Raw genomic sequence first — 18,633 nt, forward strand, 5'->3', positions numbered from 1 at the left:
GACTTGTAGATTTCAACCAGAGCTCCCGCAATTTCTGGTTTCTCACAATGTCCTCAGATATATCTGATCAGGCCCTGGAGATTTGTCTATCTTCATATGCAATAGTACCTTCAGTACCTCTTTAACCATAACACTAACTGTTGCCAAGACACTTCCATTGACTGCCCCAGGTTCCTCTGACCTCCTGTCTTTCTCCTGTGGCAATTATTTTTGTTTTTCCGTTCTTTTTTCAAAATTTGAAAATGTTGCTATCGCTGTGGCTTGACCGTTAACAGGTTGGTCCCAACCTCATTAAAATCTTTTAAAAAATGAAAATTGATACTTTTTAATATTTTTCCCAATAATGCTGTCAGTTTATTAGTTAATGATAATGTATCCCAAACAGTTTCAGTGTTAACAAAGGAACCACTGCTCTTTAAATAATAATGCTGCGACTTTTCCTCATCCTTAATCCATAATGAATATTTTAATATTGTAATGTAATAGAGTCTCCATTAAGGTGAGATGGTTGAGTGTTAGTTTTGTTTTTGTTCTTTTGCAACCACTCACGAATCAAATACAACTCGGGTTAGAGGCAATAACTAAAACGCATTTTTGAATAGGTTTGAGTCTGCCAATAATCTGCTTTCTAACCAGATTTTATTTGCAGGGTAATCGTCAATTGAAATCAGACAATGGTACCTTGCAGCACAGATGATGCAGAGATATGTCGTATTTGAATCATGAAATTTAACTTATTTGTAATATTTTTAAAATGGAAGGAGACCAGTTTGGGATTTTAGAGTCCACAAACTTTAGAAACATAATCTGTTTAATACTTACACTGGATTCACTCACTTTTTCTTTGTCTTCAACAACAATACCTTTTACCATAATTTAAATACTTATCTTTTCATTCATCTTTTCAGCCAAGGAGACAAGCTGCGCCTTGAATCTTGGGCCATCACTTTTTTTTTAAATGTATAAACATGCAGCACATCCTTGAAAATCATAGCTGAGAATAATCAATTATCTATATTACTAAAAGTCTGATCTTGACCGCTTTTGGCTCGCTGTGGTATGATTTCCGACAGAAAGCCGCCACCTATGGCCGTCATTTTTGGCCACCTCGCTCAGAGCCCCCCCCTCCGCCTTCCGGGACCGGAGGATTTGTTTGCCTCGCCTTTTTAACAAGTTTGTGTTCACAAAATGAATTTTGGGTGTTGGGTGGCTGCTGCCCAATTGTTTGCCTCGCCTTTTTAACAAGTTTGTGTTCACAAAATGAATTTTGGTTGTCGGGTGGCTGCTGCCCAATTGTTTGCCTCGCCTTTTTAACGAGTTTGTGTTCACAAAATGAATTTTGGTTGTCGGGTGGCTGCTGCCCAATTGCTTACCTCGCCTTTTTAACGAGTTTGTGTTCACAAAATTGAATTTTGGTTGTCGGGTGGCTGCTGTCCAATTGTTTGCCTCGCCTTTTAAACGAGTTTATGTTCACAAAATTAATTGTGGTTGTCAGGTGGCTGCTGCCCAATTGTTTGCCTCTCCTTTTAAAAAAGTTTGTGTTCACAAAATGAATTTTGGTTGTCGGGTGGCTGCTGCCCAATTGTTTGCCTCGCCTTTAAAAAAAGTTTGTGTTCCATATACCCGTTCCATAAACCAGTACCTTCGGCCCGCAACACCCATACTAGCGCAACAGAAAGCCCCCTCCCCCACTGGCGAGCAATATTAGAATTGGTGGAGAGGTGGAATAATGCGTTGGTGACCAGCCCCGTGTGATGCTGGGACCCAACGGGTCCCACTTAGTCTAGTATATTACTAAAAGTCCCATCTTGTTTGTTTCTGTGTGTGTGTGTGTGTGTGTGTGTGTGTGTGTGTGTGTGTGTGTGTGTGTGTGTGTGTGTGTGTGTGTGTGTGTGTGTGTGTGTGTGTGTGTGTGGATGTCTGGTGGATGTCTGTATGTGATCCTGAAATTACGTCAAAACGGTACACGACAGCACTACAATTTTTGGACCACCTTACTCACAATTGTCCTGTGGTGTGTTTTAATCAAGTTTAATTTAGATTGATGTTATATTTTACAAGTTATTCACATTTTCAACTTTACAAGACCCCACTTTGAGAAAAATGATGAATTTTCAGTGGCTCCAGGCCCTGGGCTGTATTCGAGCCGGTGCGGGTCCGGGGGCTGCTGCTCCGGGCCCGCGGGGAGGCTTCTCCCTCTCCTTCTCCCCTCCCGTGGCTGGTTGCGTTTGGGAAGCGGGTTGCATTAGGGGAACGGGTGAGTGGTGGAATATTGCATTGGGGGAACGGGGCCCAACGGGTCGCACTTGGAGTAAGGAGGGAGAGGGATTATGGACAATGTAAGCAAAGACAGGACTCCCAGTCCAATGAGAAACATTATAGTAAGGAGAGGAGGGGGAGGGGACAAGGAGAGGATTGTTGTTTAATGTTATTTAAACAGATAGAGGGAGAGGAGGGGGGTAGGGAGGGGAGAAGGGTTATGGAGGTAGGGAGGGAGTGACTGAGGGTAGGGTAAAGGAGAGGGAGGAGAGGAGATGGAAGAGGGACGGTGAAGAGGAGGGGGAGTGACTTGCAGGATGAAGGGATTGGAGGAGGATTGGGGTAGGAAGAGGGATGGTAAGGCGCAGTTGAGGAGGGTTGCCGTGACTTGCGTCACAACGGGGATATCTGGCGTCACAACGGGAACCCGTCAGCCACGCCTGCACAGTTGGGGGCTATGGGTGAGTGGTGGAATATTGCTTTTGGGGACCAGCCATCCCATGAGATGGGGGTCCCACTTGATCTAGTACCTTATAATATTTAAGTGATTTTAATATTCTCAACAAATGATCATGCAATTTAACCATCATTTAATTTCTTAAAGCAAATATAAACCTGTGTTTATAAACCATCAGGCAGTGAGGATCAAGCGAATCCCTCGACGAGTATAGGAAGTGTAGGAATAGGACACTTGAGGGAAAGACGAAGGAAAGAAAGTAGACATGAGATGGATCTGGGTAAAGGAAAATCCAAAGAGATTCTTTGGTGCATGAAGGATAAAAGGGTGGCTAAAGAGAGAATAGGTAATTTTAAAGATCTGCACGGTCATCTATAGGGTAAACCACCGAAGACAGGTGAGATTTTCATCATCATTTCTCATCAATTTTTTGCTGAGGTGTAGATAATGTAAGCTAAGAAACAGGTGGGACCATATACGACTGACCAAATAGGTATTGGCAGACATCAAGCGCAATAAGGTGGATACATTCTCAGGGCCTGAATGTCCAATGTTCATGTAGGAAGCTAAGGAAGCAATTGCAGAGGTCATTTTGGGTGAAATTCTACACAGCATAGTTAGTTAGCAGGTGACATTAAAATAGAAGGTATCGTAAACAGTGAAGATGGTCATAAAAAATTGTGGCGGGTTCTTGATCAAAGTGAGCTGATAAATGGCAAATGGTGTTCAATTCAAATGTACAAAGCGTTGCATTTTGGGAAGTCAAACCAAGGTAGGACTTTGACAATGAATGATAAGGTCCTGGGGAGTGTTGGTGGGAATATGGACCTAAGAGTATAAGTACACAGCTCCCTGAAGATGATGTCATAGAGAGACAGGATGATGAAGAGGCATTGGTCACTCTGGTCTGAATACCGAAGTTAGGATGCTATGTTGCTGTTGTACGAGGTGTTGGAACAAGTTTTTATGGAGAGGTTGGGCAGGCTAGGACTTAATGAATGAATTAATTAATGAATGAATGACTGAATAAGTTTATTGGCAAAGTATTCACATACAAGGAATTTGCCTTGGTGCTCCGCCCACAAGTGACAACATGACATACAGTCACAGTTAGGGATGACACAAAAAATTAAACATTAATAATAAAACATTATTGACTAAACATGTGAATTAAATAAAATACCAGAGCAAAAGCAGGCTACAGATTTTTGGTTATTGAGTAGCGCTACTAATGGCAAAAAGGTGTTTTTATGTCTGGCTGTGGCAGCTTTGACAGTCCGCAGTCGCGTTCCAGAGGAAAGTGATTCAAAGAGTTTGTGGCCAGGGTGAGAGGGATCAGAGATGATCTTACCCACTCGCTTCCTGGCCCTTGCAGTCTACAGTTCATCGATGGAGGGAAGGTTGCAGCCAATAACCTTCTCAGCTGATCGGACGATTCGCTGCAGCCGCCGGATATCGTGCTTGGTGGCTGAGCCAAACCAGACCATGACCGTATAGAATTGCCTGTGGTAGATTGTGCTTCCTCAGCTGCCACTTGAAGTACATCTTCTGTGTGCCTTTTTGACTGTGGAGTCAATGGTAGCCCCCCATTTAAGGTGCTTGGAGATTGTGGCGGTCCCTGGGGGTTAGGCCACTCCTTGGGTCATCCCCTTCGGCTATTGAGGGACAGGGGCGTTGGTCTGCCACGGGGTTTCCCGAGGTCCCTCTTGGGGGTGTGTGTGTTCTCGCTGTGTCATTAAAAACTACTTTTTGAACCTGCCTGACATCTGGCCTTTTCCTGACCTCGTCCAGGCCGCTACAACTGGTGAACCCGCCGTTCATCACACATCGTGATGGATAACAACGCCGTTGCACTTAAACTCCCTACTCTGTGGACCGAAGAGCCTGACATCTGGTTCCAGCAGGCAGAGGCACAATTTGCTGTGTGAAGGGTATCTGTTGACGAAACAAAATACTTTTACGTGGTCAGCACGCTTGACCAAGCGACTGCGAGGCGAGGCCTTACCTCAGACCCCCCCCGTTAACTAACAAATATGGGGCCCTTAAGGAACTCCTTATCAGGAGGTTTGGCCTTAGTGAATCTAAGCGGGCAGCTCGGATTCTCCGAATAGACGGCCTGGGGGACTGCTGGCCGTCTGTCTTCCCGGAAGACATGCTCGCCCTAATGTGGGACCACGAACCTTGTTTCCTGACATCTGCCTGCAGCTCGCCAGAGATCCCTTCACCGACACGCAGGCGCTGGCCGAGCACGCTGACCAGCTGTGGATGTCCCGCCAGCGGGACCTAGAAGCGCTGGCCGTCCTTCCTGCGGCGTCGGGAGCCTCGGAGCAGGTCGGGGCCGCTATCGACCGCGTCTCCGCTGCTCCCAGTCGGCCCCCAAGGCAAAATCAGGCCGCCATCGGGCATTCAAGTCCAGGCACGTCTTTCCAGCAGGGCCCGCCTGCAGTTCCATCCGACACCAGCAGAGGTCGGTGGTGTTCAACCCAGCCAAATTCTCATGCATTTCCACCAGACACCAGCAGAGGGGTTGGTGCTATTACCATAATCGCTGGGGAGCTGCAGCAAGGCTATGTCTCCCACCCTGTTCGTTCCCGGGAAACAAAGGGGCCGGTCGTCAGTGATTCCTTCGGCGGCCGGCCATATTCATCGCGTCTTCGCCTGGGATCGCCGCACTGCGGGTCGATTCCTCGTGGACACTGGTGCGGAAGTGAACGTTCTGCCTCCCTCCATCGCTGACATCCATGCGGGCAGACGGGGTCCCCTCCTCACCGCGGCGAACGGGAGTGCTATTCGCACCTACGGGGTTCGCACCATCTCCCTCAACTTTGGCCACAGCTGCTTTTTGTGGGAGTTCGTCATCGCTGACGTTTCCAACCGCTGCTGGGCGCCGACTCCCTTCGAGCCCATTCACTGCTCGTGGATGTCAAGCGGCGGCGCCTGGTGCACTCCGTCACGCTGGAGCCGGTCTTCCTTCGCTTTGGTGATCCCGCATCACGCCCTGATGGCCCCCTGTCTTCCGTGGATGCGACTTTCGCGCGCATCCTGGCGGATTTTCCGGACATCCTCAAACCCCACTTCCGCTCCTCCACCCCCAAGCACCATATTCCTACTACCGGCGCCTGTGCACGCCTCAGGCGCGTCGTCTCGCACCAGACAAGCTTCGTCTGGCTCGGGAGGAGTTTCGCCTGATGGAGGCGATTTGCATTGTGCGCCCCTACGATAGCCAATGAGCGTCACCGCTCCACATGGTCCCTAAAGCAGGAGGGGCCTGGCGCCCGTGAAGGAATTACCGTCGCCTGAATGATGCGACCGTCGCCGACAGGTACCCGGTCCCGCACATTCAGGACTTCAATGCCCCTCTAGCCGGAGCATCGGTGTTCTCCAAGGTGGACCTCGTGCGAGGTTACAACCAAATTCCGGTCCACCCTGATGACATCCCCAAGCCAGCCATTATAACGACATTTGGACTGTTTGAATTTGTACGGATGCCATTTGGTTTGAAGAACTCTTCGCAGGCCTTTCAGCGGCTTATGGACTGTGTGTGCCGCGGCCTGGACTTCGTATTCGTGTACTTGGATGACATACTCGTGGCCAGTCGCTCGCGGCATGAGCACAGCATTCACCTCCGTCAGCTGTGTCAGCGCCTCAGCAATTTTGGTTACTCCATCAACTCGTCCAAGTGCCATTTTGGGGTGATGGCCATCGACTACCTCGGCCACCGCGTAACTCCACAGGGGGTGCTGCTTCTGCCGGCCAGAGTGGACGCTGTCCGCAGGTCCGACCACAGTTAAGGGCCTACAGGAATTAATGGGGATGGTCACCTTTTATCACCATTTCTTGCCGGCAGCGGCCGCAATCATGCGTCCGCTTGTCCATCTAATTGCTGGTCATTGCGGGGAGGTTGAGTGGTCGGAAGAAGCAACAGCGGCATTTGAGAGAGCTAAGGAGGCACTGGCTGATGCCACGATGTTCGTCCACCCACGAGAGGACGCCCCGACCTCCCTGACGGTGGACGCTTCTGAGGTTGCAGTTGGGGCAGTGTTGGAGCAGCTCGTTGACGGATGCTGGCGGCCACTCGCCTTCTTCAGCAGGCATTTCAGTGGTGCTCAGCGCCGTTACAGCACTTTCGACCGCGAGCCCCTTGCCCTGTATCTCACCGTACGCCACTTTCGCTACTTCCTGGAGGGGAGGCCTTTTACTGCATTTACGGATCACAAGCCGCTAACCTTCGCGTTCGCCAAGGTTTCAGACCCGTGGTCTGCCTGGCAGCAGAGGCAGTTGGCTTATGTGTCCGAGTACACCACCTCCATCCGTTTCGTTGACGGCAAATATAACAGGGTGGCCGACGCCTGCGGTTCACGCGGTTCTCCAAGTCGCTGAGGGTATTAATTATTCCGCCCTGGCAGCCGCACAGCTGGTCGACGAGGAGATGGCTGCCTATCGGACGACAGTTTCGGGCCTGCAGTTGGAGGACGTTGTCTGGTCCTGGGGGCGCAACACTGCTGTGCGATGTCTCCACTGGAGTTCCGCGACCCATTGTCAGGGTGTTTGAGGTGCTCCATAGGCTTGCGCATCCCTCCATCCTGGCGATAACGGCCCTGGTAGCCCCCTGCTTCATGTGGCACAGGCTGCGGAAGGAGGTTGGACATTGGGCGCGCACCTGCATCCTGTGCCAAACCGCCAAGGTGCAGCGACACGTGCGCGTGCCGTTACAGGAGTTCACCATCCCTCGGCAGCGGTTCGACCACATTCACGTGGACATCGTGGGGCCACTGCCGCCATCCCGGGGCATGACCTATCTATTCACCGTCGTGGACCGTTTCGCGTGGTGGCCTGAAGCCATTCTGCTACCTGATTCCTCAACGGCCACTTGTGCTCGAGCCTTGGTGGCGTACTGGATCGCCCGGTTCGGTGTGCCATTGGACATAACATCCGACCGGGGGCCTCAGTTCATATCGGAACTGTTGTCGGCCATGGCACGTCTCCTGCGGGTTCGCCTACACCACACGATGGCGTATCATCTGCAGGCGAACGGACTGGTGGAGCAGTTTCACCGCCAACTTAAGGATGCCCTGAAGGCACGGCTGAATGATCCGGACTGGGTGGACGCTCTGTCGTGGGTTTTGCTGGGGATCCTCACCGCACCCAAGGAGGACTTGGCCTCCTCCTCCGCCGAGTTGGTGTATGGGTTCCCGTTGACGGTGCCCGGGGAGTTCATCCTGCCGGCACGGGGCCAATTGGAGCAGCCTTCGGATGCTCTGCAACGTCTTCGGGAGACGGTGGGCAAGCTGGCGCCGTGTCCACGTCTCGTCATGGGTCCTTTCCGTCCGCACATTCTCTCTGCTCTGGAGGACTGCCAGTTCGTCTTCCTGCATAGGGATGCTCATCGGACACCTCTCCAGTGGCCGTACGAGGGTCTCTTCCGGGTCCTAGAGTATGGCTCATCTACATTCGTCCTGGACATGGGGGGGTCGGCATGAGACTTTCGGTTGCGCGACTGAAGCCAGCGCATATTGACATTGATCGGCCGGTGCTGGTAGCGCGGCCCCGTAAGTGAGGGAGCCCTCCGTCTAGGGTACCTCCTCCACTGACTACTCCGCCCCCTGCACCTGTTGGTCAGTTGCCTGTTCCTGTGCCGGGCATGGTGCGCACCTGGGCTGGTTGCCGCGTGCGTCCTTCTGTCCGTTTCGTGACTTGGGTACTTGGGGGGGGGGGGTCCTGTGGCGGTCCCTGGGGTTTAGGCCACTCCTTGGGTCATCCCCCTCGACTATTGAGGGACAGGGGCGTTGGTCTGCCACGAGGTTTCCCAAGGTCCCTCGCTGGGGTGTGTGTGTTCACGCTGTGTCATTAAAAACTACTGTTTGAACCTGCCTGACGTCTGGCCTTTTCCTGACCTCGTCCAGGCTGCTACACGATGATGGTTCCCAGGAACTTAAAAGACTCCACAGATGTGACTGTGGTGTTGTTGATCGTGAGTGGGGTGAGGGGAGGGGGAGCTCTCCTAAAGTCTATTCCTTGAGCATAGGAGACAGAACGTTGATCTAACAGAGATGTATAAAATCTTGATGGGTATAGATCAGGTGAATGCACATGGTCTTTTTCCCAGAGAATGAGAATCAAAATCTGCATGACAAAGGTGGTGATTAGGGAATGATTTAAAAGGGACCTGAGGGGGAACCTCTTCACATGGGGTGGAATGCATCTGGATGAGCTTGTAGAGGGAGTGATTGAGGCAGTTACAATAATGACATTCAAAAGACATCTGGCAGGTAGACACAAAATGCTGGAGTAACTCAGCGGGTGAGGCAGCATCTCTGGAGGGAATGGATGGGTGACGTTTTGGGTCGAGACCCCTCTGCAGACATATAGGACAGATATATGGATAGGACCTAATATGGGCAAATGGGACTAGCTTATTCGGCATCTTGGACAACTTGGGCCAAAGGATTCCACGCTGCATTTTTCTATGACAAAAGTGCAAATGGAGGAATCGTGAACATTAAGAATTCCTTTGTTAATATCACCAACAGTAATTCTAGAGTTTAGCATTTTCTATATAGATAACCTGACCTTTATCAATTGCTGCAAATGATAAATGCATAACTAGCTTATTTGGATCAGCACACTTTAAGATTAATATTTTGTGATTTTGGAATAGATAAATTTTAATGAGATAAAAAATTTAAAAAGGATAATAAAAACTGAGAAGAAAATCTGCACATTAGATCGTCTAGTGTTTTGTAAATAAGTAATTAATTGAAGAATGGGTCCGATCAATATATAGGAAATAAAGAAGCAGTGAAAATACTTAGTATTTTCCTTTAAGATATGGTAAATGAGAAAAAGTAATCAATTATCTCTTCGTGATTGTACTTATCTCTCAAGATAATACTATGGGGAAAAATTGGGAAATGGTACTTGGTGACATCTGTGGAAAGATGTTTGAGAGGTAATGGAGAGATGTTAACCCCTATCTATAAAGCAACATTCAGTAAATTATCAAACTATTTTATTAACTAACAGAAACTTTTTCCATTGTTGCAGCAAGCACAGTTGACAGGATGAGATGTTTCTGGACTGTCATGCTTGCAGTATACACAATTGGGTTAATTAATTTCTTCAGAGGTGAATGGCAGCTGTAGATGTTGCTTGGTTAATTGGGAAAGAGGGAACTAATAGAATGTATCAGGATTACTTATGAATTGGATAAAAGCTAAAGTTATTTATTTTTCTGGATGTGCCATATGTAGAACTCTGATATTTGCCACAGTTCCAAACTTTTTTTGCAGCTATGTTTCTGTTCAATTTATTTATGTCCATTGTTGTCAGTGATGATCCTGACACACTCCCTGACACCAGCCACTTCCTCTCCACAGAGGAAGAAATCTATATTTCCAAAAGTCTGATCTTGACCACTTCCTGTTGTTCTGTATATTGATTTTAGAAAAAACGCTGCCACTTACGGCTGTGATTTTTGGCCACCTTACTCAGAGTCCCCCTCTGCTGCGCAGGCAAAGAGGATTTTTCCCATCGATGAAAAATAAAAGAGTTATTAATGTTTAAAAAATGTTGAGATACTCTCTCCTGAAGGCCACGCCCCTTCCAGAGGGACTATAAAATCCGGAAGTGTTGAGTGTCTCAGTCAGTCTCTGCAAGATGGGGGAGCGAGAGGGTTACGTCTCTCAGTCTGAGCTGTGAATAACACTGAACACATGTCTACTAAACTGCGAGTGGTTTTACTGACCTGTCAGTGCCCTTAAAGTGGTTTGAAAATATAGTTTGGAAATGCTAAAGCTGTGTTGCCTTTGGTTTGGAAATGCTAAAGCTGTGTTGCCTTTGGTTTGGAAATGCTAAAGCAGTATTGTCGTTGGTTCGGAAATGCTGAAGCTGTGTTGCCTTTGGTTTGGAAATGCTAAAGTTCTGGTGCCTTTGGTTTGGAAATGCTAAAGCTCTGTTGCCTTATTAAAGTTGCCTTGCGTAATTAAAGTTGCCTTGCCCAATTAAACTTGCCTTGCCTTCTATATAATTAAAAGTCTAATCTTGACCACTTCCTGTTTGTGCTTTATATTGATTTTAGAAAAAAACGCTACCATGTATGGCTGTGATTTTTGGCCATCTTACTCAGTCCCCCTCCGCTCATCAGATGACGAAGATTTTTCCCATCGATGAAAAATAAAATAGTTATTAGTGTTTAAAAAATGTTGAGATTCACTCTCATGTCAATCACGCCATGAAGGCCACGCCCCTTCTGGCGGGACTATAAAACCAAGAAGTGCGGGCGTGGCTCAGTCTCTGCAAGATGGAGGAGAGGTCATGACTCGCTCTTTAGTGGCCTTGCACCCTGCTTGAAATAGTATGAAACCGCACTTGAATTTGGTGGCCTTGCACCCTGCTTGAAATGGAATTTCAAGGAATAGCCATGAGTCAACTGCCAGCCCACCAGCCGTGAGTGAGGAGCTGCTAGCACAACAGGCTTGAGTGACTGAGCCGCCAGCCCAAGAATCCATTCGGCCCACAATGTCCATACTAGCCCTCTGGAAACGAGTCCCTTCAGCCCACAACACCCATACTAGCGCTCTCCAGAAAGCCCCACCCACCCCCCACTGGCCACCAATATTGGAATTGGTGGAGAGGTGGAATATTGCATTGGGGGACCATCCCTTCCATGTGATGCTGGGACCCAACGGGTCCCACTTAGTCTAGTCAAATCTATATTTTTATGAAAATATTCCAAATTTTGTGTCTGTGTTTAACTGCATCAAAATATCTCATGGTTGATGTGAAATGAATTGAGAGACTAGACGTGCAAGTATGGAGAAAATATTATTGTGATGTTGGTTGACAAGGGGAAGTGCTCAGAGAAGGGAGAAGGGGGGAGAAGGAGTGTAAACACTTTTAAGAAGCCAGACAACTTTTAATAAAGTTTAGCGATCATTTAACATTACCGGTCGGTTTACTTACCTTTTTTTTGTCAACAAGCTTACCTTCAACTACCTTTGATTACCTTCGATTGCCTTTGACTACCTACGAGCAAAAAATTATCGATTTGATCCAATTCCACAGACTCACAACTCTGGGTGAAAAACACGACGTTTTTTTAATCGCGGGCATTTTTCAGCTTGCTGAAAAAATGCCACGACCTAGGTGAGGCCTCGAGTACGCGGGGAATACTCTCGAGCATGAAGGGGATTTGCAAGGACCTTCTAGGACCTCGTGTCGACCATGCTGCGAGTATGAGTTGAGGGCAAACTCTTCTAAACTCGCAAATTAGGTCGCCGCAGTGGGACAGGCCCTATACTGTCTTTGCTGCCTTTGGTGTGCATTTCCATTGGGAAGCAAATATGATACATATTGGTAGTGCAGCCTATTTAGCATACTTCCCAATAATCATAACTTCTTATTGTGTCCCAGTGTTTAACCACATCAAGATATCTCACGCTAATGTATTATTCCAAATGTGCAATGATGTGAATGACTAGATGCTTGTACTTTAACAAAAATAAGCCTGTCAGTATAGCACCCATGTTTACGGTAACATAGTTCTTACCGGCTTTCCAGGTAACCATTTTTAAAATAAAATATCAGAAAAAAATATACATTCCATTCCTCCTGTCTCAACTTCAAAGCAACCTTGTTCAAAATAAGTGAAACCAGAGCTCTGTTGAGAAATAAGTGAAAGTAATTTGGTCATGCTATTATAAAGTTACGTTAATTTCCTTTCCGGTATTAGAAGACATGAAGTAGAGAAAAGTGCTGCCTATATTTTTAACTGGTATTTATCAAAAATGTTTAGACAATAGACAATAGGTGCAGGAGTAGGCCACTCGGCCCTTCGAGCCAGCACCGTCATTCAATGTGATCATGGCTGATCATCCACAATCAGTACCCTGTTCCTGCCTTCTCCCCATATTCCCTGACTCCGCTATCTTTAAGAGCCCTATCAAGCTCTCTCTTTAAAGTATCCAGAGAACTGGCCTCCACCGTCCTCTGAGGCAGAAAATTCCACAGACTCACAACTCTCTGGGTGAAAAACATGCGGTTCTCGTGAGAACAGGCGGTTCCCCAGATGGTCTAGTCAATAATTATCCCCTCACCGGTAACACCAAATGATTAGTGATATCTCTTGCTTATTGTGGGACCTTATGGTTCACATTTTGCTTGTTACATTTCTTGCAACAAGGTGCTTGAAAAATACATTTCCTGCTACTCTGCAAGAGCATGGGTGGTGGGACATATGACGCGGGGGGACTCCAAATAGTAATTTAGTGCATTAACAGTATATGTGTGCGTGCGTGCATAATATATAATTTTTTAAAGTGCATCTTCGAAAGCAGTTATATTAAATTCCAGTGCAAAGCCCCGATTGAGCATGTGAAAACATAAACAAAAGTATTTGTATTAGATATAACATATGTAAAAGCAAGCTAGCAAACGTTTCATATTTTATTATGTAAGCCTTCTTCCATTTAGTTACCATGACTAAGTATATTCTTATGCATCTCAAGCTATTATTTAAGAACGAGCAGTTTGATAAACTGAAATATATGAGAACTTTCATTTGAACCTTTTGCTAAGTTAATCTGCACGCTTCTTCCTGCATTTTCCCCATAAAGTTTCCCCACAGCTAAAATAAAATTAGCCGGCATTCTAGTGCTACTTATTTATTTTACAGTATTGTCTTTCCCCTCCCTTTCCGAACCCATCAATCGCTCCTTACCTAACCTACACACCAAATGCCTCATATTTTTTAGCCTATCATTATAACCCCCCTCCTCGCTTCTTTAAAGGAAAATTATACTGGTACCAAGTCCATTATGACATGCACATTCGGACGCACACCAGGGAGCACCTTTACTACTGCTCTCAGTGCAGCTACTCCTCCATCACCAAGAACTGCCTGAAGCGTCACGTTGTGCAGAAGCACAGCAACATCCAGCTGAGGTGCCCGGCCGACGGATGCTGCTACACCACCGCGGACAAGTACAAGCTGCAGGCACACCAGAAGAATCATGGTGAGCTGGTAAGTTTCATTCCCAAACATGATTATCCATGTCAATGTTTGTGGGCGGCACAGCAGTAGAGTTTGTACATTCCCCCTGTGACCATGTGGGTTTCCTGCCACACTCCAAAGACGTGCCGGTTTGTCGGTTAATTGGCCTCTGTAAATTGTCCCGAGTTTGTAGTATCGAACGAGTGTATGGATGATCATTGCTTGCCGTGGACTCATTAATTGGTGTGGGACAAAGCACCTGTTTCCATGCTGTATCTATAAAAAGAAAGACAATGTGTCAAGGGGTCAAAATTATAAGGTCCACATGGGGTTTCACACCAGGTCAATTTTATTTACTTGTTTGAGTAAACTAGCTCATCTTTTTTTCAAAAAAAGTTAAATCAATCATAGAGATATGAAGAACTGCAGATGCTGGTTTACCAAATAAAAGACACAATGTGCTGGAGTAATTCAGTGGGTCAGGTAGCATAACTGGAGAACATGGATAGGTGATGTTTCGAAGATATTGCCTGCCTTGTTGTGTTACTCCAGCAATTTGTGTCTTATCAAGTAGACCGTTTTCCTAACCCTGGTTATATTAAGTCTCACGATAGAGAGGTTTTTAAAAATGTTTTTTTTCATAGCTTGTTGGCATTGCATACTTTTTCATCCACATTGGTCCTTGAGCCAAATGGCTTTATAGATTTCTGAGGAAAGCGAAGAATCAACCACATTGCTCTGGACCCTGATGACATGAATAGGCCATGCAGCGATGGAATCACTGATTCTTTTCTCCCTACATTATTACCAAGCTTACCGAATCGCCTGAATCTTACCAGAACTTTCTTGGTCACCATTATTAATACGTTTTTTTTAATTGCAGTACTATTTAATGTAACCGAATTTAAGATGATCGGATTCTTTGGCAAGGTTTGATCACGTCACCAGATCATTAGTCTCAGTCTCTGGGTCACTAATATGGTAACACAGCCACGATGCTACCTTTTCCCTAATACTATTTGTTACCCTCGATTTAACAGTGATGAGACTCATGACTCGCAGGATATTTTGAGCATAATCTTTTAAGGGCTTGGGTGTACAGTTTACACATAAGCATCAGTGGATGAATGCTTTATTGTAGCAGCTGCTCTTTATTTGAACGAGACAAAGTGAGCTTCTGTCTAATTGTTTTGATGAACCTATAAGTTTCCAGAGAACAAATCAAGAAAGATTTCTCCTGGTTGTCATTTATTCTTCAACTAATTCTGCAAATTACCCTGTCGTACTTTCTTGTTGATAATTGCACAAATTGGTTGCCGCCTACAATTGCTTAACAACCTTGAAATCCAAAGTAATTGATTGGAGTGTAACTCTTTGGAAAGTAAAAATCCTCATATGGCTTAGGATAATCTTTTGCGCAATCCTTCCAACTGTTCGAAATACAACAATTAAGCATTCACCTACAGATTTACCAGACTGCTACTTGGATTAGAGAGTTTCAGCTACAGGGAAAGGTTGGCTAAACTTGGATTGTTTTCTCTGGAATGTTGGAGGTTGAGGGGAGACTTGATTGAAGTATGTAACATTTTGAGAAGCATAGATAGGAGAGACAGTCACATGTTTTTTTCCCAGAGAGGAAATATCCAATAGAGGGTATTGCTATATGGTTAGAGAGGGAAAGTTTAATGGAGATATGTGGGGCAAGTTTTTTTACACAGACTGGTGGTGGCCTGGAACGCATTGCCAGGGATAGTGGTAGAGGCAGATATAATAGTGGCATTTAAGAGGCTTTTAGATAGGCACATGGAAGTGCAGGGAATAGAGAGATATGGATCATGTACAGGCAGATGAGATCAGTTTAACTAGGCATCATATTCAGCACAAACAGTGGGCTGAAGAGCCTGTTCCGGTGCTGCAATGTTCTGTGTTCTATCCTCTTTCCTTCAAATCTACTTTACAGTTGGAATGGAGTAATTGACAACTCAATGTTGTGTTAATGAATTGCCAGAAGTACCATATTGTTGATGGGATAAACTGAGGTTCTATCCCACCTCGTCATGTTTTCTTTTTCTGGTGTCTTAGCTAGTATTTATCCTGCTAATGATACTGAAAACATATTAACTAGCTATCCCCTCTATAGATGCGCTTGTGAGTTGGGGGCAATGCGTGAGTTGATAGGGCGGGGATGGGGTAAAAGGAGCAAATGAATAATATTAACATAATATCAATGGGGGTGGTTAGTGTGTGTGGTGGGGGGTGGTTAGTGTGTGTGTGGGCGGTGGTTAGTGTGTGTAACAGGGATCGCTGGTCCGTGTGGACTCAATGGGCTGAAGGTCCTGTTTCCTTTTGTTATCATCTCTTCCCCAACTAACAGTGGGCCATTATACGCTCCACCCTTCCTTGGTCATCTGTTACAGCCCTGATTTGTTCTGGCCTTTTCCTACCCCCAATCCCCAACCCCCTCCTCCCTCTCTACTTTCAGTCTGAAGAAAGGATCTGACACAAAACATTTCCCATCCTTTTTCTCCAGAGAAACTGCTTCACCTGCTGAGTTACTCCATTACGTGTATAAACTAACATCTGCAGTTCGTTCCTACACACTTGAAAATGCTGATGGTTTCTGAGGCTTTTAAATTATTCTCAGAATTCCATATCCTCCTAGGCATTAGTGGCTTAGGAACCTTTGTAGCGGCCTGGACGAGGTCAGGTAAAGGCAAGACGTCAGGCAGGTCAGAAGTAGTTTTATTCAGCAGCGAGAACACACACACCAGTGAGCATGACTTGGGAAACCCCGTGGCAGACCCACGCCCTGTCCCTCAAGAGCCGAGGGGGATGACCCAAGGAGTAGCCTAACCCCCAGGGACCGCCACACCTTCCTCCTTTGTCAATTTAGTGGTGGGTGAATAGCAGGCCAGCCCTTGCATTCTCAGATTCTCTTTAAGTTCAAGTATCATCTGCATTTCTTAGATAATATTATAATCAATCAATCAATCAGTTTTATTCATCACATGCATAATAAAGTGCAGTGAAATGAACTTGCCAGCAGCGGTACAATCAAAAAGAATACACAATTAAAAATTTGTAACACAAACATCCACCACAGCATTCTTCACTGTGGTGGAAGGCACAAAGTACAGTCAGTCCTCCATTGTTCCCCTGTGGTCGGGGCCATAAACCTCCGCAGTCGCCGCTGCGGGCAGCCAGATGTACAGGCCCTCTCGTCTGGAAGGTAACTGCCGAATCGGTGCTTCCCTACCGGAGACCGTGGCTTCAGGATGTTGTAAGTCGCCTCTCCGTGGAGGAAGCGACCGAAAGCGGGTTCCCCCCTTTCCCACCTCACCACCCCCCACACTAGACACACCAAGAGACATTAAAACACACATTTGCACATACTAAAAAAAAGTAGAAATGACGAACACACTGCTGGCAGGGCAGCCGTCTCGCAGCGTCCCCACCGACTGGCTTTGACAACCTTCTGAATTTGATTTATTGTTCATATTCTTTCAATAGATTAAACAAGTATGGTGAAAAAATGCGTCGCTGGTTACCTCAGTTTCCAACGAACCATTAGTTTTCTCATTTCTGCAGACGCCTGTTTAATCTTTAAGTTACCCATCAGATGAACTTTATGTGTTAAATTTATGTAGCTTGTAAAATGTATGTAGTGCGATTTCATCACAGCATTGCAATCTTCTTTACATAATACATTTTTGTAATCTAAGCAAACCAGATGTCTATCTTGTCAGAAGTAGAAAACCACAACCTGGCTCTCAATATCAGTAAGACCAAGGAACTGATTGTTGACTTTGGTAGGGGAAGGATGAGGACGCACAATCCTGTTTATAGATGGTGGAAAGGATCAATAACTTCAAATTCCTGGGCATGCATATATCAGAATATCTTTCCTGGACCCAGCACACCGATGCAATTGTAAAGAAGGCACATCAGCGACTCTACTTCCTGAGAAGTTTACGGTGATTCGGCATGTCAAAGAGGATTCTCCTAAACTACAACAGGTGCACGGCAGAGAGCATTCTGTCTGGTTGCATCGCGGCCTGGTTCGGCAACTTGAACATCCAGGAGTGAAAAAGACTACAAAAAGTTGTGACCACTGCCCAGTCCATCACCGGCTTTGATCTCCTCACCGAGGAAGGGATCTGTCGTAGTCTCTGCCTCAAAAAGGCAGCCAAAATCATCAAGGACCCACACCATCCTGGCCACACACCCATCTCACCATTGCCATCAGGAAGAAGGTACAGGAGCCAGAAGACTGTAATGTCCGGGTTCAGGAATAGCTACTTCCCTACAGCCATGAGGCTATTAAACACAACGAATAAGCTATGAGCTCTGAACTGCAAAAGACTATATTATTAGTTGTTATTTGCACTATATTTGTTATTTATTGAACTTTTTATTTTTTCTCCATTTGTGTACAATGTTTACATATTCATGTGTTGCTGCTTATGTGGCTATTCCCATTAAATTTTACTTCGGAGTCACGTGAGTGACTACGTGAAGAACCCCGCCAGGACGCATGCGTGCCATATCGCTTTCATGCTTGCGAAACGACAGGCGGGGTGGAGCGTTCCCCCGCAGCGGTAAGTTTGAAACCGCGACCTGCAGGTAAGTGATTTACTCTGCGGTAGTGTTGATCCCCGCGCTGTTTTTACTCAGGGGGGGGAAGCTGGACAAAATAGTGTCCACAAGTGCTGCGAGTGAAGCTGGCTGGGGAGGACCGCAAAGTTGCGGGAGCCAGCAGCAGCTAAAGGCACAAACCCCGTAAGTGGGATCAGCTGTGCTGACTTTTGGTCCCGCGCCGGCCAGAACACCACGGCCGGGCGGGAGACTATTCAGAATGGGGCCGTCGACTTTGACAAGTCGAAACGGCAGGAGGCGGGGTGGAACGACGTTCCCCCGTAGCGACAGT

The 18,633-nt window shown here is 46.6% G+C and overlaps 1 protein-coding gene across 4 annotated transcripts in view; it reads left to right on the forward strand.

Moving 5' to 3' along the window:
* Window positions 1-18,633, forward strand: part of zfat (zinc finger and AT-hook domain containing) — a 104,991-nt gene that overhangs the window by 36,473 nt on the left and 49,885 nt on the right. For all 4 annotated transcript variants that reach the window (XM_033019962.1, XM_033019963.1, XM_033019965.1 and 1 more), the window contains exon 7: window positions 13,504-13,736. In XM_033019962.1, the coding sequence (XP_032875853.1) occupies window positions 13,504-13,736 (233 nt within the window). The remainder of the gene's footprint in view (window positions 1-13,503; window positions 13,737-18,633) is intronic.

The sequence above is a fragment of the Amblyraja radiata genome, chromosome 4 (genome assembly GCF_010909765.2).
Source record: "Amblyraja radiata isolate CabotCenter1 chromosome 4, sAmbRad1.1.pri, whole genome shotgun sequence".
In the NCBI taxonomy this organism is placed as follows: domain Eukaryota; kingdom Metazoa; phylum Chordata; class Chondrichthyes; order Rajiformes; family Rajidae; genus Amblyraja; species Amblyraja radiata.